Source organism: Salminus brasiliensis, chromosome 22 (genome assembly GCF_030463535.1).
Source record: "Salminus brasiliensis chromosome 22, fSalBra1.hap2, whole genome shotgun sequence".
NCBI lineage: Eukaryota > Metazoa > Chordata > Actinopteri > Characiformes > Bryconidae > Salminus > Salminus brasiliensis.
In genome coordinates this window covers 10,128,059-10,154,788 of record NC_132899.1, presented here as the reverse complement: position 1 = coordinate 10,154,788, position 26,730 = coordinate 10,128,059, and the positions used below count along the sequence as shown (strand labels likewise).

Here is a 26,730-nt window from a genome sequence, read left to right as displayed (position 1 = left end):
TAAAAACAGGCAGGAATTCCCAAACAGCTAATGCAATATTTTGGTTACACTCCAATTAAAGCTAAAAAAACTACACTTCAGACACATCTTCACTGCATTATTGATTTCACATCCACCGATGTGGTGCACAGAAGGTGTGTCATTTGTCAATATTTATGGACCTGACTGTATAAAAGTATTCTAATGCATGAAGGCACAACAGTGAGTGATCACTCAATATATCAACAGCTTACAGAACATAAACTGTAATAAGAAGATGGATTTCTCTCTCTGGGTCAGAGAGATCAACAGAAATGTCAATAAAGAAAAAAACAAAACCTACAAAAATCATGAAGGCACTCAATCAAAAGACAGCATGAGAGTTATTAAGACATGAAGGAATGTTTAATGCCAATGCATATACACTGTAGGTCTTCATACACATGCTTGTAATGTGCATTAGCATATACATATGTACGCACCCATCCAGTTCCCATGAAGGGCTGGCAGCATTTAACATCATAACAATGTGTACTGCTAAGATTATATACAGAGCCAGCCCCCTCGTGCAGTGCTCAATTAGTGTTGAACAGGACGGAAAGGTGGGGTCATCACCACAGTAGCACACAGCATACAACATAGCTGAAAAGAATGAAAGATGAGCATGAAAATACAGAATTCCACCGATTCATCAGGATTTAAGCATAAAAATAAAATTGAGACTGACTCTATTGTAATTATACTTTTAATAAAATTACTGACTGCCTATTCCAGCTGGAAAGATGTGTTTCACTTCACTGGTTGTTTAAGTAACAAACAAAACCATAGATTTAATAAACCTAACACTATTAAGAAATCTGAGTTTCTGTAAAATCACAAACCCCCCTAAACGACATTGCTTAAATTTAAAAGACTAAAGAGTAAATTATTGTGGATTTTTAAAAAAAAAACTATGGCTTAATACAGCCAAAAACAAAGATGAGTTTTTTGAAGCACTCCAGTCAATGATATGTACGCTGTGGTTCAGATCTTTAGAAATAAAGCCAAACCAATCCGCCATATTGGCAAATTTGCAAGCCAAGTCTGCACAGTAGAGATCAGAGGTGGAGCTACACCTGCCCCCCTTCTCCCAGACCAAGCGCCTCAGACCGCCTTCATTGGGCTTATGGATTTTTTTTCACCTGGATACCCAGTTTGTCCGGTAAGTGAAGCAGGTTAACATTAAAAGTGCAGTTTATAAGCTCCACTACAACTGAGCTACTCCATGTAATGAACAAAAAGGGCGTGATACAGGTCCTGTAGACGGTCTCTTCCAGCCAAGGCCATCAAATACTTCATTCCTAAATGCATCCCCACCTTATTCCTAAGTGCAACCCCACCTTCTTAAAAAGCAGAATAGCTTTTTACAAACTGATTTCTGGGGGACAATAAAACGTGTTAAAATCAGCACAGGGAAAACAAACTGTTCGATACTGGAAAACACATGGGAATGGACAGAGCTACATATCATACTGCAACCGGCATAGGCACTAGACCTGCGGTTAATTCACATTTGAGAGACGTGGCGCAGTCCATGTTTTCTACAGTTATTGATTCTAGCAGCTGGAACTACTGGTGACAAGCATGTCCTTAAGACATCAAGATGACACAGGTGTCAGAAAGACATGACATGAGTGACTGTCTTAATGACTAGGTCTGCTATTACCAAAATCACTAAAAACATGGAGGACTTCTTACCATGGAAGCCTATCAGCGTGTGGCCACGCTCCAGCGTTGTGGGTCTATAGGGCCAAATGCTTATCAGAACCCAACCTGGAGAAGAAAACGAACAGCAGATCAACTAAAGAATGAATGGAAATTGAATGGCAGAAATAACAGACATAGCTGTGTTTTAGGCCAGCTGAGAAGGGATCAAATGCAACAGAACTTACGCGCCCTCTTCTGTCAGCAGTCCCAAAAACTTGTTAACTCTGTATTCAGGGAGCATCTAAAACACATATACACACACCACAAAGAGAGAGGAACTGCATGTGAGGGAATGCTAAAGAAAGGAAAGAGGGTAAGAAGGAGTTTAGTGACATCGGCCTACATTCTTTGTATCACCCTTTCCTGGAAATTTCTAAAGGGAGCAAAAAAACAAAACAAAACCATCAAGTTCACTTAGTAAAAGGCTAGGGGGGTATTGAGAAGTGTGTGTGTATGTGTGTGAGAGAGAGAGAGAGAGAGAGAGAGAGAGAGCGAGCGAGTAACTAAATGGCTGGGGGTGTTAAGAAGGGGAAGTGGCAGGACGGGTGATAAATCTAGGCTAGATCTGCTCCTTACCGAAAGAGTGCCAAAAAGGGGCTTCCTTTACTCTCACAATGTCCAGAAAGGTGGGCACATTCACAGACAAAATTGCCCTCTAGCTCCAGTACCCCAATTGTGGCCGGACAGTGGTTGGACTGTTGCCGGGCTTTGCACTGTAAATGTTACCATACTACTGAGCAAGTGCTGTGCTTAAGGAAAAAGCAAGTTTATTTCTCAGCACATAAGAGTTTTGCTTGTGAAAACTCCAGATCCCACTAGAACAGATACAGGTAAACATAAATACATTAAAAGGAGTCTCATTCTAAAGAAAGTAGTTGAGATCTTGTGAGCAAGTTTAAAGAAAAAAAGCTTGAGTCCAGATTTCTCCTGCATGCCTGCAGCCAGCACGTGGATGTGTTCTATTTCAATCATTCAATTTAACATCCTTAAGCTCTGATTTACCAAACCAGGTGTTGGATGATCACTATAAATAATACTAGACTCCTATAACACTAATAATACTAGACTTTGGAGATGTTTTAGTCATGTAAAATCTTTACTTTTTCTACTGAAGTATTAATTCTAATATGAATGTTAAGCTTCTGGTGGTTTTCTCGTATATCTTTGTATTTTTTTATTGATTCATTGCAAGACTGGAACAGGTTTTAGCTTATTCTATTTGTAAGAGTGAATACAATATTAATACATTTTCATTTTTTTATGTAAATAATGAAGACATCAAGTACTATAGGATCTGCTTGGTTCCACAAAAACAGATTTACACAATTGAAATTTTTATATTTAAGTATTAAAATGGCTCTTTATCAGTCAAAATTCCCTTGGTTCTTGGCAAATATCCATATCACAGTGTACTGACTTTAAAAACTGACCAATGAATTCACTTATTTTTAAAATAAAAACCTATTTCTAAGAGTAAGCCTGTCTTTATAGGTTAACAGTGGCTTATTTCACTACTAATACACATGACCTAAACGGAAATGTATATTCAATATTTATATTGTATAAAATTAATGGGTAAAAATCACAATTTATACCCCAGAAAGCTTTTAGTTTCTCAACATTGTAGCGTGTTCAGAAAATGTTTGGCACCCCTGTCCAGGTGTAAGCATGTACAAGTGTGTGTAGAGTGAGTTAGGGACGTCAGCGCAGAGCAAGTGGTTAGATAAAGCTACCCTTGTGGGGATGTAGCTGAAGTGTCTCACATAGCCGTCTGTGTTGAGACCTCACCTCTACTAACTGTAACTGCTGGTTTGCAGAGTAGCGCATGTGTTTATTTTAAATCAGGTGGACGTGAAAAACAGCCTGGGGGAGTAAATGTATGTATGCTAGCCTACTGTCACTAGCAACACAAATTAGTTCTAAACATTTGTGGTGTTTATGACATGTCTCAATTACGCATAGCTAAATTTCCTTCTGTGCTGTTTTGTTGCATAATGGTATATAAGAAATGCAGACCATAGGATGAATTTTTAAACGGTATGCCAAATGAACAGTCATCTAAAACAGACTTGATTAAATCCTCAACATGCTTTAAGGCAAGTGAGAGATCCTTTAAGCATGCAGTTTGCACATTACCAAGTGATGGGGTTAATGCTTCCATACATTAGCCTCACAGCAACACTGCAAGTAGAGAAGTAAACTTTAGAGAGCAAACATGTCTTGGCTGATAGATTACATTTGGCTTCAGGGGTAAATAGTGTAAATTTGATTTCTCACCACTCCATCGCTTTAAGGAGTATATCTGGAGTCATACGTGGACACCATCACCATACAGATTTCCTACAGACTCAAGAATGTCATGAGCAGGTGATTGAGGAGCATTAAGAGCTCATGTGATCATGGCAGCAGAGGTGAATTCTGCACGGGGAGGGGATTCGTCAGGAAAATTTATGCCTGTGTATGCCATAACTTATCTTCCACATTGCCTGTGGCTGTTGGAGTCAGAAGCAAAAACTGTTGAAGAAAAAGGGAGGGAATGGGAGGAAAAGAGGTGAAAAGAGACTAAATCTGGGAGGGCTGTCACGTCGGAGCAGCACGGCTGCGTGCAGCATGTCTCGGCAGACTTAGCTTCATACTTCTCTGGGAGGGTAAGGGGGGGACATACCACAGCAATTACCACTGAGCATCCAGCACAAACAGAACTACAACTCATAAACAACACTACAACTGCCACTCTACTACACCACAAACAAGACTACAACTCCCAATCAACTACAGCAAGCAGACAGGACTCGAACTACCAAACACCATTAAAACTACTTTAGTAAAACTACCTAGTGTTTAAGCAATGCACTTAGCAACAGAGATGCAATGGCACACACACCCACACACACTCTTGCAGAAAGAGTGCAGCTGCTGTAATAAGGAACACTAAATCAGAGCTTTTTTTAAATTGTTGAATTTTATTAAAAGCTCATCAGAGCAAGAGAGAAATTGATGCAAGGTGTTGTAAGGCATTTGGGCTGAAAGGCGTGAAAGGCCTCTTTTCCGAGAAGCCTACAGCGCAATTACATGGTGTGGCTACACCTAACATTAGGAAATAAAAACATGCATTATAACACCATTGCCTAAAAGCAACGTTATGTAGCAATTGTGTCCTTAAAATTGCAGCTTCACTCATTTCAAATCAAATACTGATCGCTAGTTTTGCTGTGTTCTGATACTATAGTAGTCTGAGTGATGTACTCTCAATGTGTGTGGTTATCGATGTTAAAAGTCTTTACTCTGCTTCCCTCGTTAGTTGTACACATCCTAAGCTCCATTTGGATAGAATTAGTTTTACATGGTGGAATAATGTAATTATCAGTTATTTTAGTTCCATCTGATCGCAACCATGTCAGTCATTTTAACAGATCCCACCTCAGTAAAGATTCTGTCTCGTTTACAGGTCTCGTTTATTAGTAAAAATTTAATCATGTTTTTTTTTTTTTTTTTTTTTTTTTTTGCATAGCGCTTTTTTACTGGCGTTTTACAAAAATCAGTAAAAGGAGATCAACAAAAGCTAAAAACTCTGGCTGGAACTGCAAGAATAAACCTTAAATAAACCAGGACTTAAAGGGGAGTCCAAACTAAAGATTTTTGATAAAACTCACCAAACCACCAAGACCGTTCTTCTGCTTAGGTGTGCTGATATAATATACAAAGTAATGATGGTTAATGGTGGGAATAGTAATATTAGTTGCAGATAGTTAGAGTCAATTAAATTATTATGTAAATTAAATTACTATCATTATTTATTTATATTTATATATATATATATATATATATATATATATATATATATATATAAATTCTGTGCGAATCAAAGTGTGTAAATATTTCGTCATATCCTGTGGAAAAGTATGGAGGCACTGGTAACATTCTCAAGTATGGAGGCATGCTGCTAACGTTAGCAGCAGTTGTTGTGAGGGCCTTGTCTTTCAGGACATCAAACATGGTACACTTTACAGTTAATAGAAACATCTTGTGTTTGACCAGGAGTTTGCTCAGGTTTGAAGTGTTTCCATGGCCAGCAAGTCTTGAAAAATGTTACCACACTTGAATGCTTGAATCGAAACTTGGCACAGATTGATTTGACATGATTCAGTACCCGGTAGTATCGACATAATTCGGTTGGTCCCCTTAAAAATACCGACCTCTGTACCCGACCTTAAACTTTAATAGGGAAAATGGTGTCTTGATCATTGCCAACCTCGGCTGGAACACTGCTACTATGACCTCTCACCAGAACTAAATCATTCTGAATAACCCAAGTCATATTTGTGTAAAATCCTGTAATACTACTCTACTGCATCTGTAGATGCCAGTTCTGTATCTCTCAGCTTGTTACCAAATGAACAAGTAGAACACGTCCACAAGGAAGCAATCAAATAACAATTTGTATTTACAACAGTGGAGTAAAAGTGAATTATACTCCCCAACTGTAGGGGGAGCCCTAACAATGCCAATTCTTGCATAATTCTGCTAGTAATAACAGCTTCTGTTACTCTAAAAAATAGTGTTAATCTGACACACTTACTTTAATCATAAAAGTAGACACTATAGTGTCATATAGGATGCTAAAGAGAGGGACAGCTGTCAGACAGGAACACCCGCAGCCAAGTGTGCAAGCTGCAGAGTTCTAAGAATTAGAGATAAGGGAACCTTGTTTACGTGAATGTGTTGAAAGCTTTACCCCAGAGAGATCACATCTGGACTGCCTTGTTTTCATTATCACTTGGCACATGGCGTAAAATAATTAAAACTGATATGTGACTCAAACCACACATGATTAACGGCAAGTGCTGTGACTCAAGGACTCGTCTAGACACAGTAGGATAAAGTCTCTCTCACTCACAATCTCTCTCTCACTCTTTCTCTCACTCTCACCTGCAGGGACATTTCGATGAGCATCTGAAGCTTCTTAATGCCGAGCCACACTCCTTTGCCTTTCACTTGCTTAGCAATTTGTGTGCGTTCATCTTCCTGGAAACCTCCCAGCAGCTTTCATAGACACAGAAACATAAGCAACAAACCCAGTTAAACACACAATATAAAAAACTCAAGAAGAAATGCTTCCTGTTAACACTCAGAATGGGTTTGAGTTTATATGCATTAGTTTTAAGGTTATTATACATTACCAATTATAGAACAGTAATAATTTTATGTATCAAAATGTCATTTTAATTGACCACAGGGCTTTATGAACATATTTGTCATACAGGCTTAAAATGGTGCTACAAGGATTGGTAGTTAAAATCCAAGGTCATACTGCTTGGCATCAGCAGCTGGGGTCAGAGAGAGCACAATTGGCCTTGCTCTCTCTGGGGTAGGTTGATTGCATTTCCTCCCTACATCACTCCTAGCCTGATGTTGATTCAGCACCGGTGTGTGTTATCTGTTGTTTCGGATGATTGTATAATATTTCTATTATACAATCATCTCAGAACATACTGTGTTCTTAATCTTCACGCAGAGGTATGTCAGGACAAGTACAAATTTGTGAAATTCTTAAAAACTGGTGAACCTTAAGGTCTAATTGACCTTTGTCCTTTTCACCAAATTTTCTCCCTCTGTTCGCACTGACCTCCAGGGCCTCAATCAGATGCTCTCCTCTGGCGATGTTAGGGATGTGGATGGTTGTGCTAAAGGCGTCCAACATGCCCATCTCCTGCATCACGTCCTTACGGCTGGTGGTGCCCAAAATCAGCAGCTTGCGACCCTGTAGAGACAAAGCATAAACACACACACACCTTTTTATTATTCTAATCGTATTTTAACCAACACAACTGAATTGAACTGTAGTGAAGGATATGATTTCATGACCTTCTGAACTGTATTGAAATGAATGGATGTGAAGCCAGATAGTTACATCCCTTACCAGTATTATATTTCATAACCCATATCTGAAGATAAAGACCACCTTAACACATTTCATTATCTCTGTCGTCCAGGTAAATTCATGGGCGTCCTCAAAGATGCGACTCTGATGGCCCCCTGAACAGCAAGTCACGACTCTCTTGCTCCAGAGCTTTCCAGAACGTTCCCATAAGCCATGCTCCTGGCCAGTTGTAGATGCAGCGAGGGCGAGGAGGTGGGCCATTCCCAGAGGCCCCAGCGAGCAGAGGGGATTATGGGTCGCCCTCCTGTGGCGCGGGGGTTTGTGCCAGTGCATGTAGATGAGGTGCCACACAGGCGGCGGGCCTGCCAGGGTCCCCACTCTCTCACAAGGCCTTTCACTCCTGCCTCTCCTGATGGTGGACTCCCCGCTGAGCTCACACACAGGCCCGGTCCAGAGCAACAGACCCACTGCCATTCAGCCCCGCAGCACAAAAACAGCACACCACAAACAAAATACCAACAACACACACCACCGCCTGTGTGGAGGAAACTACAACACCAACGGCTCTACCACAACAGAACAACACAACCTTATGAGCTGCTCAGAAATCACGCCATGGAAAAACCTTCAACACACAACTCAAGCTTCTGGGATGTCCCTTGAACTATTCAGAAACTACATGTATACCACTTCACCAAATTAGACAGTATTTAGAAAATACTATGAACTACTATAAATACATAACTTATGAGTGAGAAACTGAAGTGTGGGCCAACACACAGGCCTCTGAAAGTTCAAGGGGTGAACCAAAATTCGACAAATACAACCACCATTAATAACCAACATGACACGAAACCTCAACAAAAAAAACCCCAAAAAGTCACCACTTATACTGACCCTACAAATCGTGTCCTGCAGTACTAAAGTAAAGCACAACAGCAACTAAAACAAATGCTAAAATCCATCTTTCTGTGCTACCATCCACCAGAGGCAGCGCATCCAAAGCAAAGAACACAATGGTCCTGAGGAGAGCATCTGCTGCCCCCTGTCTGTAGGGGCTGGTCCTACAGCAGTAGGGGTGTGTGTGTGTACTTACGCGAGGTGGCGTCTTCTTCAGCAGCACCAGTAGGGCTTGCAAAACTGAGTTTGAGAAGCGGGGTCCGATAGGCACAAAGTCTGTGGAGAAAAAAAGACAACAATTATGATTATATACACACAAACAAGAATATAACAACGCTGTCATTACAGCAGAGAAATTGTTGCACTAGCAATGGCCTGAAATTATCTGTACATTACAAATATTTTTTAAAATTTACAGACATCAACAACATGAGGCATTTTACATAGGCTTGTTAAGCCAGCTATTACTGCAGGTTGTAATGCACTAGTCTGAGCATTACAACAGCTGAAGTGGAATAACCATTTATCAAAGCGTTTGTCTTCTAATATGTACTAAAGCAGGCAAAAAGCAAGTGAAGTATTTTTAAGTATAGTATTTAAGTAACTGGGGTACTATGTGCAGGGACTCACCCAAAAGTCGCTCAATGTCATCCACCACCACACAGCTCAGCTGAGACTTGTAGGCATCATCAAATATCTATGCAAGCAAAAGAAAAAAGCTGTGAGGCCATGTGGACCAGGCAAAAACTGTAACTTACATATGTTAAAGGGTGTTATCCTCAGGTTTTGTCACCTTCTTGATGGCTTGGCACTTGGCGATCTCTGAGAAGCCAATCATCTTGTCTGGAGAGCAAATTTTGATGAAGGGGAACTGTGAGTCCTCTGCGATTTTAGCTGCCAGCGCTGTCTTGCCACTGTGAGGTGGCCCTGCAGGAGTAGCAATTCTGTTGTGTTTATGCTCTTCACTGTGTATGTGAATATTGGTGCAGTAGCGCTTTACCCATTTGTGCGGTTATGGCAATGTTCTGTGAGGGGGAGGAGGTGTGTGTATAAGGCCTATTTTCCAGTAGCACGGTCACTAGTAGTAGTCTTACTTGTAAAAATGACTTTCTATCTATGTCTCTGTACAACAAGTAGTCTGTTTGGTCATTCCCTGTGTGTATGTATATATACAGTATATATAAATGTGTGTGCGAGAGTGAGTTGGAAATTTACTGTATTGATAACAGCTACAAATTCAGCTACAAATTTCCATTCTGTATGCATAAGCACAGTGCATGCTAATGCATTATCCGATACCTCAGTGTTGATTTTATTGGCTTTACTTTCTCATTACACTGTAGCATAACAGTGCTTCATCTTTGTGGTGTATTTAGATCTGTTTAGGACATTATGCTTGCTTCTTAAGGACTTAGACCTCTAACTGTGTATTAGAGCCCCCTGCTGGTCTGGCATGCTCATATAAACATTTAAGTCATTTTTGCATTTTCATGTGGACAGAGAGATGGAACATGGAAAAACATTAAAAAAAAAACAGCCCACTCTGCTGATGGAAACAAAATGTATAAAAAATATTGAATTCCAGCAACCTGAAGCAGGGGTGTGTGTACGGCACTGTCTGAAACTGCGCTTACAGCACTGAGAATTAAAACGAGGGAACCGACTATTAGAGAAACTACAGACTCTGAGGGAAAGACAGTATCAGTGTTAATGTGCATGTTTCAAATCTTGACATGTTTTTGTTGGTCTATAAATTTTGGAGTCTGTGTGCAAACGCCATATGTTTAGTTTGACCTTTTTAAAACCCAAATGGTAATTGTGAGTATGTTTCTGTATGTGTGACACCTACCCTCCAGTAACACAGTTACTAGTGGTGTGCGTTCACTGTTTTTAGTCTGCTGCACCAGCAGTTCTCCGTTTTCCAGTATCTCTGTCACAGTGTTACTCCACTTCACTATGCCATTCAGGATGTAACTGGAGTAGTCTTCCTGATTGGTGCCAAAGGCCTGAGCACAGAAAATATGACCGTGACTACAAACTCTTTGGTTGGAAATGAATGACTGCATTTTAATTAATCACAGTCAGTCATCAAACATCACTGTGGAAAGAATTATTATATAAAATATTTTGTGATATATTGAGTGACTGAATATAGTAGTGGAAAGCAAACTCACAGGTTTGATGTCATTATTCAGCGCTGCCCAGAAATCAGTTCGGCTGACCTGCAGCGTCTGGGCCTTTTCAGTGTCCACCTCCACCTGAGTACTGGCCTACACACACACACACACACACACACACACACACACACACACACACACACACACACACACACACACACACACACACACACACACACACACACACACACACACACACACACACATTACTCATCCCTAACATGATAAAGAAAGGTCAGTGAGGGAGAGAGTTAATGCCTCCCCACCTGTATAAGCTCTTGTCAATATGTTTCAACACCATCAAATATCGGACACGAGTGAATAGGCCAAGTCACTTCTCTCTCCCTCTCCCTCTCCCTCTTACACACACACACCTTACTATAGTAGCGTGTGTGACAGCCTGTGCCAGATATACCACACCTGAATAAATGAAAACTCAAGTCCTACACAATCTCTGTAAAGTGCCAGACCCAGAATTCCATTCAGGGTGTTCAGAGTGTGCAATGCTAAACACCCCAACAAGAGACAAAGAGAAAAGGGAAAACATGGAAAAAACAAAGAGAAAATGACAGAAGGGAGAGCGAGGGTGTCGATTTCAATAGTGGAATGTGTTGCATCATACATAATATCATACATACTATTAACCGTGCTAGTATTTCTAACACAACAATGATTCCTCCAGCTTTACAACAACCAACGGACCATATAGTCATGTTACAATCCTGCCCATGTTCGTTAAGACTGACTGCATTTAAACATCTTCTAATATCTCCAGATGATGTCAGACTTTCAAACAAGGAATTCATCAGTGGTACGGTGAGTGGTTAGTCAGAGCAGTTATGAGAAAGCACTTTTTTAACTTTGTTAATGGGAACTATGGTGCAAACCAGCTTATTACTGCCTTTTCACCTGTAATGTCCAGGCAGAATACTGGGTGGTAGGGGTGTAACAGAACACGCAAGTGCTGCTTTGGTTCACACCACAGTTTGAAACTCCTGGTACAGTATGAGTTTGGTACAATGGGGGGAAAAAGCAAGTCAAACAAACCCAAAAAATAAATAAGGCTAACCCAGGTTTTTTTTTCACTGATTTTGAACAGACCCTAATAGTGTGTACTGTGTATTCTCTGTGCGACTGCGTTGAAATCATAAACTAGCTCCATAAGCTAAGTCCCAGTATTTTCAAATGTGGTCTTCCAAACCACAGAAAGAAATAGAAGAAATAGATACACAAGACCCATGTTAAATCAATAAACAAAAAAATAAAATAAAAAAAGGAATATATATATATATATATATATATATATATATATATATATGTGTTAGGCCAACGAATAGTTTAACAAAGATTCACTTGTCTTCTCCAAAGAAAAACACTTAAAAGGTCATTATTTCTATCTCTATAAAGCAGGGACACAGCACACCTTCAATAGCATTACCACCAACTGTTGTAGTGTTAATTTGCATTATGGCTGGTGATAAATACTATACTAAAATGGGATAGGTGCAATCTTGGCACATTTGCCTCAGGCAGATCCTTCCATAATGTACTCCTTGGAAGGTAAGCATTGCTTGTATCTACTGGATTGTGAATTTCTACTGGAAATTCAGGGAATTGCTCAATTCAAAGGGAAAAAGCTGGAGCACCCTGTTCATGAAGATCTATCCCTTACAAGGTTTCTGAAGACATCTGTTTGTTTGAACACTGCAGGAAGTTACATCTCTAAGGTTGGTAACCGCTGCCCTACAGAACTATGGGGATAAATGTATGTTTTCAAATTGGAATAAACTGAAGTAAGACCAGGAGGCCCTCTGACCTTGATGTGACGATTCATGGCAGTGGACTGAGCTGCTCGCACCAGCCCTTCTAACTCTGCTCCACTGTAGTTCTTAGTCTCCACAGCCAGCTCCTTAACGTCCACATCTGAGGCCAGCATGCTCGACTGCCTCATCTTGGCAGTGTGAATGTTCAGGATCTGAACGCGGCCCGACTCATCCGGTAAACCTAAAGAACAGAGAACAATGTGTTTATGTGGGTCACAATGGTTTTCAGGGGTTATTTACACCTTGTGAATTCAGATCCCTGATTACCAAGCACGTAATGAGGGACATACCAAATATATAACATCAGAGTAACTCGGTGGTTGGTGTGGCGCAACAGATAATACCACTACCTGCTTGTGAGCTACCTCACCATGTGGGAGACTGGGGTTTGATTCCCAGTCTCGGTGACTATTATGCGCTACACCAATAAGAGTCCTTGGGCAAGACTCCTAACACTACATTGGCCCGCTTCTGTAATACGAGTAACCTTGTAAGTCGCTCTGGATAAGAGTCTCAGCTAAATGCCATAAATGTAAATGTAAATGTAACTCAAGATATTTGCAAAATATTCACAATATTCAGTTGTTCTGAAGTTTTAGAATTAGAACAGACAAAAGAACCAGTAGTGCCATGTCTAAAACATTCAAGACAAATGATACGTGTATATTTTACATGTCTTCGTAATGAAACACACAGTTGTTTAGTGATCTTTAGGTACTAATGATATCCACAATACGCTCAGTGAAGCTGCATTCCAATAAAAAAAAAAGATTTTGGTCTTTTCCATCATTTGAACCCTGTACACTGTGTAAATAATCGTTGATAAATTACTTGGAATGAACTCTTATTTTACATTGACTTCCATTCAAAGTTATGACCATTTTTGCCTTCTCCTGTAATGTCATCATTTTGGAGATACGCGTTTTTCATTGAACAGCAACGATATTTTGATCTAATGTGATGTAATTTATTACAACAGGCTCTTTTAACTAATGATCTGAAACGTGTCAAAAATGTGCTGCACAGAAACAGAAGTTCCACCCTAAAAGCAACCACAGATCTTACCAATCTCCATCTTGACCTCCAGTCGTCCAGGCCTCAAGAGAGCTTCATCTATCAGGTCAGGTCTATTAGTCATACCTAAATAATTCATTGAGAAGGAAAAGAAAAAGAAAAAAAAAAAAATCACCAAACCATGTCAAACTAAAAATTTAAAGACATTTGACACTCCACAAACGGCTAAAATACACCCTTCATCCTCTAAGCAAACAGGAAGTGCCTACCTATAACCAGGATATTGTTGAGCTGCTCCACACCATCAATCTTAGAGAGTAACTGGTTGACCACTGTGTCATGAACACCAGTGCTGCCCGCCATGCTCCCTCGCTGCTTACAAATGGCATCAATCTCATCGAAAATTATGATATGTAGTCCGCTATTGACTCCCAACTTCAGAAAAAGAAAAAAAAAACATTAGCAACACACATAAATACACACTCCAATGCGCACCGAGTAAAAAAATGATTAGTTTCCTACATACTGGTGTATCGGCATCAACCTATACTGAGAAACTGCACTGTAATTTCAGAGCATCAATTTCAGAGCAACTGACAGTGGAACTAAAACCTGTGCCACAGGTCAGTCCCAGGTATCTCTACTAATCCTTCCTGGACTGTCTATGGTCGTGCTAGTGCTAAGCTAAAGCACCAACACTAGCACCCACAATTAAGCTTTATCTGTTTCATCTGAGGCTGTAGATGAGTCTTAACATTTCACACAGATGCAGGCTTGTGTCGAGTGTGGGGAGGTCAGGGGCTCAGTGTGGCCTCCCGCGACTCTGGGTGAGGGCACAGAGATAGCACACACTCTCATTAGGAGGTGAGGAGTGAGCCAGTCACTGTCACACACACTCATCCAGTCTGTATCCCTGCCCTTACTGCCCCGACCCAGGAGTCTATCAACCCACAACCACAGCAATACTCAACAGTTCCAGACTGTTTTACCGGAAGGCTTCAAAAGCATAAATGAGAGAAGTGTCCATGATTGTAGGGAGAAAGACATCATAAAGATCAGATCAACAAATTTTAAATGTGACTAAACTACTAGATGTGACTAAACTACTAGATGATGTAAAGGCCTAAAACATTCAGTGGGTGAGAGCAATTTCTGTAACTTCTGTAAATGTAGAAGTCCTAAGTATGTATGTGACAGACAATGAATACGGCTGGTAGCCTGGCCACTGAGGTTTGATCACTTGTTAAAATTGGAAAACTTTGGAAATATATGTATTTTAAAAGCTTTTAAATGTAAAAAGGCAGCGTTCCTATGGGCGTTTTTGTTTGTGTCAAAAACACACAGCTTGCCACTGATTTCAACGAGCAGACAACAGCACTTGGAAATGCATCAGAATTGTGGTAGCCCAACATATCTATGAATCTGCTACTAGGAAACAATGTTGGTAGGATTTTTATTGAGTATTTTAAATGGCTCTCTAATGTATAAACAGTAAGTGTGTTACTTTGGTTGGGGAGAAAAGTGTCCAGATGTTTTACATGCCTATTTATAACCCTGTTATTTTGCCTCATAATGAAAAATCCTTGTTTTATCTTTAATGGTGGGCTCTGAACTAGTTTTCTATTGTGTAACTGAATCTTCCCTTTCTCTTTGTCACGCATCACTTGTTTTCCCCTTTTTCTCCCAATTCCGTACTGCCAACTGACTCACTCATTCATACCTCCCCCTAGTACTAGCAATGCTCCCGATACCAGAAGGGTAAGGACTTAACATTTCTTCTCAGATACATGCGAAGGTCCCCAGCTCCAGCCGTTGATGGCAAAGCGCCCTGGCTCTGGATTCAAGCTCACCAGTTTCGCAATAAATAGTTAAGAGTCTCAACATGTTCTTCTGAAATTGTTGGTGGATTTTACCAGTTTACCAGCCTTGACTATGACTAGTAGAGCTTTCACCAGTGGGCTGGGTTTAAGTCAATTTTGGGGGCCTAAATAAAAAGAGTCAAGACTGACTCAAGACTCATGTCTCATATAACTCTGTTTTTCTCTTCGATGAAGAGACAACATTGTTTAAGGCTCACTGTATGTCACTTTTATGTACTAAACTCTCAATTCTTAACCAGAATATAACTAATGTTTTCCTTTCCAGGACACCTTTAAGTTAGTTTTCCCTCTTACGCTGATCTCCGCTCACAACAAAAGCAAGCATGGCTGTGTAAATATGGCCTAAGAATGTATGGATGTGCAGGCACAGGCTTTTCTGAGTACGCTCTCTCACCCGCTTCTGCTCATCCTCCGCATCAGCAAACAGTTTCCTGATGTTGGCCTCCGATTCTCCCACATACTTGTTGAGGATCTCAGGGCCGTTGACCACTTTTGGCTCTCTGGCATTAAGCATCTTCCCAATCTGACGGGCCATCAGCGTCTTTCCACAGCCAGGAGGACCGAACAGCAGGATGCCTTTAACATGCTTACAGCCTGTGTGGAGAATAAAAGTGAGAGAGGGAATGCTGACTCTGGACAGTCTGGAAAATAGCCACCTGCACTGAGTGAAATCCGACTGGAAAATACACCATTAAAGAAATGTCAGGTTTGACTGGGGGCCCATTTAGTTTGACAGACCAAATCAGTGGGCCAACTTTCACATACAAATGTTTTCACAAGAATGTGTGTGCGTGTGTGTGTGTGCGCGTGTGTGTGGTGGGAGGGGAGGGGGGCTGCATTGATTGAGGCCAAGCTGATCTGCAGACAGTGGCCTGTTTCTGGCCGTTGGCAGCTGCTAGCTGCCATTTGCAGAGAGCAGGCAGGCTGCAGATAAGCACCAGGCCAGAGATGAGAATCAGCACAGCCATTTACACCTGCTGACAGACACTGCTTTAGCAAGGGCAGCACAGCAGGTTCTGCTGGACGCCACTGCCTACATCCCTCACTTGCTGACCTTTTGGGTGATGGGGAGTTTTAACTGAAACTAAGCATTCTCATGCAGGTCCTCAGTACTCCTCCCAGATGCACCATGACAACCCCCCCCCTCCACACACACATACACACTCTCTCAGCACCTGGACTCCCTAACACACCCCAATTAGGAGCTCACCTTTGTGCTATCAGGGCCCGCCATCTCATTAGAGTAGGCAGCTGCCAGAGCCAGGGGCCAACTCCCACAGCCATAACAGCTCACAAAGGTCATCACACATATACACACACACTCACACAGAGAACGTCACTTGGTGTGTGGTAGCATGATGCCCTTTAGGGTTTGTGATTTGTAAGAGGAGATGCGAGACATATGAGATGGGAACTTCTCAGAATGTGAACGTCAGTGTACACGTGTACACTAATTATCAAGGTAGCATCGTGAAGCCACGTCATGTGAAAAAATAAAAACACCCCATGACATTTTTTTTTTTAACAAATTAAAATTAAACAAATATACCTTTACAAAATGTAGTTAATCTAAATGTTATATTCTTGTGGGGAAAAGTTAGGACACCCCCACAAGTATTACTACTTAAAATGCCTAAAATTAGAATCAGGTGCAGAGCATCAGTTGCAGATGATTACAACATGGTTCGAGAGGTTTCTGGAGGAGCCCGTCTTACAGAAACCTCAGGAATTTAGTTTGGCTATCTTTTGACTGTTGAAGTGAGTGGTATCACCATGGCCAGATCCAAAGAGGTCTCTGAGGTCTTCAGAAAGAAGGTTGCAACCAAATTTTAGATCATCCAGCCCACACATTAGTTCTCTCTACCCTATCACATGTGATGCTCTCAACACATGCGCAGATAGACACATAGGCTAGCAGATGCCCACGCTGGCAGCATCACACTAAAGGGATGTGGGAGGAGAGAGAGCGCCATTTACCCACCCGAAGTGAGCAAGGCCAATTGTGCCATCTCAGGCTCCGGCTACAACAGGCAGGGATTCGAACCAGCGATCCTCAGGTCATAGTCTAAGGGTTTTTAAAAAAATCTCAGAACAATTAGAAATCAGCTGTGGCACTGTCGGCTAAATCATGTACAAGCTGAGAACATTTAAAGTAACTGCCATAATGACTATGTCCTAGCAAGTTCAGCCCAAGATCAAACCTCAAGATGAGCAAACAAGTCTCCAACAATCCTAAAATGTCATCATGGGACCCCTACACAGAGCTCTTGCCACAGCTGATGTCAAAGTAGTTGCATCTACCATCAGAAAAAGACCAAACAAGTGTGTGTAAGGAGGACTTTGATTTTGTTGACCACAAATCAATCACAGCACTGGTAAGCACTGTAGAGCTGTACTGATGCATTGAAAAGGTAGAACAAAAACCTGGTTATGCTGCAAAATGAGAGCAAAAAAAACAAACAAAAAAACAAAAAAAAAAGATTACAGCTTATAACAAGGGTGACTGCCTGCCTCCTTCCACGCTATGCTCATTAACGGTTAAGAGGAGAACTGCAGCGATGCTCAGTGTTTCAGACGCCGCTGTTTACTTTGGCCAGCCCCGTTCTCCCATCCACCGGCCATAGAAGAGCATGAGTCATACTGGCCACAGCATGCTTTAACTCTGTCTCTCTGAGCACATACACAGGGAGGATGTGGTCAAAGAAAAATACATAGCACGGGCCAGGAAACGAGAGAAAGTGAGAGATATACGGTGTGTTCCAGAGAGACACACGCGGAGAGAGAGATATGCATTTGTGGAGAGTGAGAGAGTGCTTGTAAGAATTTGTTTATGTAATACAAGCCAGAGTGAGAACGAGACAGCGAGGGAGTAAAAGTGTAACCATTTCAATACTTGATACGAATTTGAAACAGAGTGGTGAAATCTAAAAATCTATCGCTGATATGCCCCTTGGCCTCCTCAGAGGATCTCTCATGTATCATCTTTTGTAAAAAAACATCATCAGTGAGGCATCTAGGTGCACCTCATTAGAGTAAAGTGGGCAGGCAGGGAAGGTGTCTTAGGCTACACATGCATCTACGCTCAAATGAATTGAAAATCAATTATGAATTGATTTCCCATTAATAAATCAGTTCATAAATCAATTATTAATTGTTAAAAGGTGGTTAAAGATGCAATAAAAACGTTGTGCTGAAGCATCTTTAATTTAACCAATCTGTGAAGTGTATAAGCTCTGAATACTCAATTTTAAATTAGAATATCAAAAATCAAATAAATTAATGGACCAGTGAACTACACCTTAAATTTTGTGCAACATCAAGCCTCATGAACGTGCTAATGAATATGATCCAAAATCTTATATTAACATTATATATAAACAAAAGGTGTACATTCAGGCACTCTTTTTTTACTGTACTGAAAAATGTACATCTAGACATTATAGTGAGAGAAAGAAATAGGTGACAGAGAAAAATAACTTCTATGAAAGTAAAAAATACACCATGTATCAGTCTGAGGGTGGAAATTCTTTCAATATTAAAATATTAATTATGAATGACATATACTAATAAAATTCTTATTTTATACAAGGTAAAAAAGCTTGGTGTAATGTTTTTATTGTCTTTATCCCAGTACTTTGTACAAACATCTCTGAAATATGAGCATTTGCTGTCATTTGACTGTTTCACATCAAATTGCTGAGAGATTCACATCCCTTACCCATCTGCTCCACTATATCTGGAGGAAAGACCCGAGAAGCAAAGGCCCGGCGAAAGATGTCAGAGAACTCCTTGTCCAGGCCTCCAATCCCCATGCGCTCGAAATTCCAGTCTGGGTTAATGATGGACTGTCGAGTACCCCTAGTCTTAGCTTTACCTGCGGATATCAGGAATAAAATCAGAACTTTAAGATAAAAAAAAAAACACTTGGCTCATCATAAACTCTACAGATTTCTTTAAAAACAAGACTTTATAAGCTACATGTGCAGAGGAAAAAAATAACTTGCTGTAATAAAAAAGACAAAACAAAAATATGTATTAGGACTGCCATCTTGTGGCAGAGTTTGGAAAGTACAAAATTCATTCAACAGAAGGGATACATAACTGGCTGCTATACTTCTGAAAAAAAAATGAAAAAAAGGGCCAGAACGCAGATGTGCTTTGTCTAGGCCGATGTGCTTTGCTTAGGTCAGCAGTCTTCACTGGGAAAAAGCAATGTCATAACTCAGTCAAGAAGGAAAGGGAGGTTTTGAAAATCTGGATGTTTGTGTGCACGCTTTGCAGTGTGTTTGCAGGGTAAACACTAACCGACCAGGTTGATTGAAGAGCTTTCTGCTTTTTCGAAAATCACCTGACTGTTGCCATGCAACAACCCAATGTCAATCTGCAGAGAGGAAAAGACAACAAGAGGAGTAAAACAGACCTTCTCTTAACCTTACATCCCATTAAGCCAATAACTCCTATTTACTGAAGTGTCCGAAATGTGGACAGGACTCACTAGAGTCACATTCACACTTGCTTAAAACACCTTATATAGTGCATACTATACATGCTTATAGTATGTTCAAATGGAAAGGATGGGCAAGAACACATAATTTATGCATAAATAAAAAAAATATGCACTGGGTCAATTTTCTTTCATGTACATATTGGTTGACGCAGATGCATGCACAAATAATCTAAACTGCAGTAAAATCAACGATGCAGACATTTTAGCACAGTAGCCAAGAGGCAACCAACTGTTCTGCTCTTCCAAAGCACAATAAATAAGAGTCATTCTCAGTTTAACCCCTAAAAACCTAAAAGCTAAAAACTCATCACCCTCAATTTTACAGCAAACACTAAACAATGAGGCAAACACACAAATAACTGCCTGCTGACACTCAAATGACTCTGATGCCATCGCATGTCTCTATGGTCAAAAGTATCAGCATGGACTATGCTTTATTGGTGCTTGATTTGCAGCTTAATATAAAGACATAAGGGACCTTTCAAATACAACAAGGTCAGAGTAGATACTGTTTCTCATGGGCCCTATTGTGGTCTAATAAATTAGAGAAGAGAAATAGAGAAGTTGAGTGATTAGTATCGAGGCGTACCTTGTTTTTCTTTTTGGGGCTCTGCTCCCCCCTCAGAATGCTGGTGTCCATCACTTCAATGTCTTTAATGACTAATAAAAAGAGCTTCTCACAGTAGCTGAACACAAACTGCAGGACAATGAAATCAAGAAAGAACAGGTGTGGGTCACATGTACTGTGCAGACTTCTAGCCAGCCAGTATTACTGTCACTGCTTTTTACTCCAAGAATTAAAGATTCAATGTCACTCAAGTGCAGATGCTATTCCACTTTACCTGCTGGCCCACACAAAAGGCCTGAGCATTGAAGAACTGGATGAACTCAATAGACATCTTGTCAGTGTCGTAAGGGTTGCTGTCCGCATTCTTCTTCTGCAGGAAGTCTACCTCTAGAGTCATCGTTCCCACGTACTGCTTTGATGTGTCAAAATTGTAGGCACTCACTGCAAGAAAGAGAAAATATAGATTGAGCAGAGACTCCGTTAAGTGACTCGTGACATAAGCCATGCTGACTTGTGTGATTCTTTTCATCATTTTTGAACTACTGTAATTCACTGCTTTTTGCACTCCTTTTTGACCACAGTTAGTCCGAAATGCAGCAGCTCAAATACTCCCAGGCACAAAAAAGTATCAAGCTTCTACAGTGATGACTCCATGGCTTTAGAACAGTGTTTAATGTGAGTTCAGGTTTAAAACATACTAATATCTTTTTATGTTTTAACCATTTCAAATGAGAAATACTATACATTTAGTCTAAAAGAGAAGTCAGCTTTGTTTGCAAGAGATTGCAGATAGTAGAATCACATGCACATCACATTACCTTGCACTTCTTGATTGAGTGAGAGACCAGCCCATTTCCGCTGAAATAATAATATCAAAAAAAGTTACATTATACATGACTAGGATGTGTCTTGGCCTTAACTAGGTTTTTTTTTTTTTAGTCCTGGGAACCCACAACTCTGCTACCAGTATGGGATATTTCCTGGCCCAACACACCTGATTCAGCCCATACAGAGCTTAATCAATAGGTTGAATTACCATAATGTGGGATATTGCCTAATGTGGGACACACTGCTGGGTGTGCGTCTTCCTTATATTATCCAGTCAAAGTCAATAAAACTATGGGTTAACACAAGCTTTGGTGATGTGATTGAAATCACATGACTTCTTATACATTCAATCTTAGCTTAGGGTGGTGCAATCTTCAAAAAGGAAGCACCCCATGTGAAGACCACCCAAAGGTCAGTGACATAGCGTTTATACAAATCTAATGTTAGATTTATCATAAATAAAACAAACCAGCTATTTTTTAATCAGGATGTGTTTATAATATGTCTGTTCAATCTAAAATACAATAACGTTGTATATATGCTGTAGATTTGTATAATAATAATCATACTTTTCCAGTGTCCCCTTTAGGAAATATGTTTTGAAAGGCAATGGCAAAATTGGAGATACAAGGTTTTTGTGTGATATTGACGATATGAATTAAACCTTTTACCATCTATTGTACCATACTCAACTCGGCACTGATATGTCTATCATTTTTTGTATGAGTGCTATATCTGCAATATATCTGCATTTTCTATTCTGATTTGCTTAGGACACACCCTGACAATTTTAGAGGGGTGCTCTGTGTGGATGTAACGTATTTGCTTCATATTGCCAAACATTCTGTATATATTCTGTAAATAGTCTGAAATGCAAGAAATGTCCCACATTAGGATAAATCACCCTTTCCGACAAGTAAATCTGATGTGTGGAGCGAGTAGTAGGGCCGTGCATTGTCAAAAACCTGGTGATACGTCACATATCACAGTACAGGAGTTATGATTCATTATACTGCAAAATAATGTGGATTATTTAAATAACACTTTAAGAAAAAAGTAACAGTGTGATCTGAAGTGTGAGTTTTAAACAACACTCAATGAACCACTGTCTGCCACTAATCTCTACATGTGAACTATTAATTAAAAACCAATACTGTATTGCAAACCATAATATTGCAATTCTTTGATATATCAATATTTTCTTAAACCCCTAGTGAATAGATGCTTTTGTGAAGGGATCTGGATCCTCAGGACTGAAGTTGAAAGCCACTGATCTAAACCATTAATATATGTACACAAGTACACAAGTCTACACAAACACATACGTATAACTGTCTCTGAAAAACTGGCTCTATTGCACAGCAATACCAAAAGCAGTGTTTTAGCAATAATACCTGACACAGTCAAGTTTTTTTTGTGGTTAATCAGATTTTGGCTCCACTTGCATCACTCTAGTCAATCAAAAATGCAACATCATGCTGTAAAACTGAGCCAGTGTGAGAAAGTTACTGCAGTACCTGAGTGGCCTGGCTGCTGCCATGTTTATAGACGAAGCAGAGGCAGGGCAAAGTGACAGACAGTAAGATAACAGAAGCATGCCGCATAAAAAAATGGCAGAAAAAGAGGAAAACAAGAAACTGACATTAAGACAGGAAGCAATTTCTACATTAGTCTAATCCTCTAATCCTGCAGACCCAACAGCACACAGGACAGAATAGCCAGAGCTTAAATTTAGTCAGTCAGTTTAATGGTATTAATTATATTATTAAATAAAGATAAAATTCTGGAAACAATAAATGTCAAAGGGTTAGGTATAGGCAGGGACACGTGCAGTAACAGTTAATAAGAAGGCTGACCAAATAAGACGGGTGAAAGTTATAATACCTGAGGCAAACTGAAGGCAATCGTTCCAGGTACCACGCTCGGATGTGTCTTCACAGTGAACACATACTTATGAGTAGGTGTGGTCCTGATCATCACATGCCTGGAAAATAAGAAAGTACTGTTTGCCCCCTTCCTGACTTGACATATTACTGTACATTTGATAATAATGTATGATTAATGATTAATAAATGATTTTAGTTTTTTAATACAATTTAGCCTAATGTTTACAAACAGAAGCTTATTAAACACAAAACACATATTACTATTATTACTATTTTTAAGTTATTTAGTTATTTATTAAGTTACATAACATGTCATTCCCATGTGTAAAAAAAGTTTAAAAACTTGTTGCATGACCTTTAGCAGCACAACCCTACATGTCCTGTAACTTCAGAGTCACATTGTTGCAGAGGAATTTGAGACCACTCACATCTGCAGAGTGGCTAACAACTTGTCTGAGGTCTTGACACAAAGCCTTTGGACTAGGTCAATCCAAAATATTCATTTAGTTTCTTTTCAGACATTCAGATGAGGCTTTGCTTGTCTTACATATGGTTTTAGCCTCAGCTCACTGGCAGAAGAACAGACGGTATACTTAAGAATGTTCTGATAAAGAACAGAATACATGGTTTCTTTAATAATAGGAACTTCTCCAGGTCTAACTGAATGCCACAATCCACTTGTCCAGTCCCTTTCCTACTGTGGAGGAGTAACAAACATTGGTCTCAGTTGAGGCTAGAGAGACTTTCAGTGTAGGGCTGGGCGATATGGTAAAAATACTAGATCACAATATTTATCACAATATATGTAATCACAGCAGTAGCGACAGATTCTTGAAAACTACTATTCAGAGACTCTCCCGTACTGAGTACAGTGATTTTTATTCAACATCTCCTGCATTCCATCTAATTAAACCAGACTAATTACACTTTGTAATAAAACCTGCAGCTGATCAGTGTTTATTAAGCACTAACAGACTTAGAAAAGCATCTGTTTTTGTTATCACAATAACAAAATATATCACAATACGATCAAATATTGTCATATTGCCCAGCTCTACTTCAGTGCCTTGGTTCTTCTCTTGGTACCTTTGTTTGAAAGACTATCTGCTCCTGGTGAAGATTCACCAATGTTCCTAATGTATAGGAATTTAACAGTTATAATCAATGTATAATTTATAGATCAATTTATAATAACTTCTATATATATTTGGCATATTTGGCTTTCACTTCTTTTCAGCAAAGCTCTAGAAGCTCTGCGGTGGTTTTTGTCAGTTGAGGTTGTATAATTCGCAAAAAAACACCTTTTCACAGCACAGTTAATCATGTCTGGTGCTGAAAAACAATATTCATATGAATATGAATACGTAATCTTAGCACATATCATTAAATACTCACTGGCCGGACTTTAGGTCCTTCTCATTTGCCACCACACAGTTAGTCAGTGACAGGTCATCTGTCGGACATCGCGCTGCTTGCATGGTCTTCCAGGTGGGAAAGAAAACAAGAACACAAAAACAAAATTAGACCTCAATCACTCGCAATGTTCATCTTTTGATTTGATAATTTACTGGACAATACAATACACCAAATCAGCCACATTGGAACACAGATCTAGACCTTCCACTACAGGACAGCAGAGTGTACCAGTAGAGTTCATTGCTTAACTAGCATAGATAAACACATATCTTTAATATTATGTAATATTAGTGATTAGTAATACTTTTGTTATAATTCTTTTCGTACTTTTGTTTATAGTTGGAAAGTTATATATAATCTTTGGAAACTTTGGAATATATATACCCAAAACTTTGGAATATATATATTTGGAACATACATATGTTAATCTAATTCCTGTATAATTCCATTTCCCCTTATAAAATTACCATTTTCACCCTACTCTCATCTCTTTCCCCCTTCATCTTCTTTCACACTTGCTAAACCTTAAAAGTCTATGCATTCGTAGTCCAGATTACTGATTTATACAGAGTGTTGATCATCTAAGCCATACCCATGTATGAATAAAGCCACAAGTTTAACATCCAGTCCCCTGATTCTTTTATGCTGAAGTTCCCATACCCTTACACTACCAGGTTAAACTAAACTGCATGATAATATATTTTATGTGACAAAGGATGTTATGGACCCTGCAGCATTCACTATAAAGATTATTTAGGCTCTAGTGATACTGGGGGTGTGAGCTGAACAGCCCGAATGTGATGAGTCGACCTGCCTATAACCCAGCAGTAAGGGAAGGGGGCAGGGGGGCTTTATGAATAAAACACTCTGTTGGGATTAATCCCAGCAAACATACTAAGACTATAGCTATAAAAGAGGGCCCTAAGATCAGGAAGTTCTTTCACAGGATTGAAGTGCCCATATCAAGAAAGGTATTATTTTCATCACATTATGTTTAGATAAAAGACATTGGCTGACGTTCTTTTCCAGAGTGATTTTTCTGAATCAATCTGCTGCAGGGACAGTGGTGTTGTAGCTGGCTAAACTACACCAAGCTGCCAGATTTTAATGAAAAACTGCACATTTCCATAGTCTTAGTTCAGATAGCAGCAGCTTAGGCTTTCATGTTGAAGGAGTTAGAGGAGTTTTTCAGCCCAGATTACTTTTTCAAGAGGGGACAAGAAAACAACAAATACAAGAAAACAACTAATTAAAACAGAGCTCATTTAAATATATACATTAGTCTTTAAGTCAATGTGAATCTGAACCTTTAAACTAAAATACCTTTTAGAATAGATTATTAATTCTAGATTATGATTTATTAAACATATACATACACATACACACACACACATACACACACACACATATGTATATATATATATGTGTGTGTGTATGTATATGTGTGTGTATATATATATATATACACACACACACACACACACACATACATACATACATACAGCTAACTACTGTAAACTGCATTACTGCAGCCCTGGATACCTCCAACTTCCCGTTTTGGCTAATACACATTAATGATGATGATGATAACGTGTTAAATTTCCAAAATAAAACCTGCTTTTCATAGTGGGATGTTTAACAGGATAAATTATAACCCCTTAAAACAGTGCAAGTGCTGCTGCTGCTGCTGCTGCTGCTGCTTCCACTGAGCTGTAGAGGGACAGTGCCCTCACTGCCCTAATGCAGGCTGTGGTCCTGTCCTCACTTAACCACACGATCTTACTGCGGTCCAGATCAGGGTCTCATAAGGTCGACGAAACACTAGCGGCTATTCCAGTCCTGTCAAACCCAGAACTGAGGTGCAATCAGCTAAACAGAGGCGGTCATAAGACCACAGCGCTGTTCGCCTTCCGGCTTCCTGACGCAGATGTGAATGGAGCTGCTAACGGAGCTAACTGCAGCTAACCCCTCCACCTGACCGGGCTGCTCTGTAAAGACGTGGCTGAAAGAAGAGACAGAACTGAAATGGTAAAAGTGTACCCACCCAGCCAGCCATATTTGCGTGTTTCTGCTGATCCCCAGCACTTCCACACACACACAGACACACACACACACACACAGGGAG

General features: G+C 39.9%; 1 protein-coding gene across 1 annotated transcript; it reads right to left on the bottom strand.

Annotated features, from left to right (window-relative positions):
- Nucleotides 1–362: 362 nt before the first annotated feature.
- On the bottom strand, nucleotides 363–26,730 carry nsfb (N-ethylmaleimide-sensitive factor b). Its single transcript, XM_072668002.1, has 22 exons — nucleotides 26,650–26,730; nucleotides 24,585–24,670; nucleotides 23,188–23,287; nucleotides 21,294–21,333; nucleotides 20,750–20,916; nucleotides 20,497–20,604; nucleotides 19,706–19,781; nucleotides 19,119–19,274; nucleotides 15,795–15,994; nucleotides 13,790–13,955; nucleotides 13,572–13,646; nucleotides 12,500–12,687; nucleotides 10,681–10,776; nucleotides 10,356–10,512; nucleotides 9,300–9,433; nucleotides 9,137–9,203; nucleotides 8,703–8,782; nucleotides 7,352–7,486; nucleotides 6,655–6,768; nucleotides 1,911–1,966; nucleotides 1,717–1,791; nucleotides 363–621 (listed from the first exon to the last, which is right to left on the bottom strand). The coding sequence occupies exons 1-21, from the start codon at nucleotides 26,659–26,661 to the stop codon at nucleotides 1,761–1,763; spliced, it is 2,244 nt and encodes a 747-aa protein (XP_072524103.1). The 5' UTR covers nucleotides 26,662–26,730; the 3' UTR covers nucleotides 363–621; nucleotides 1,717–1,760.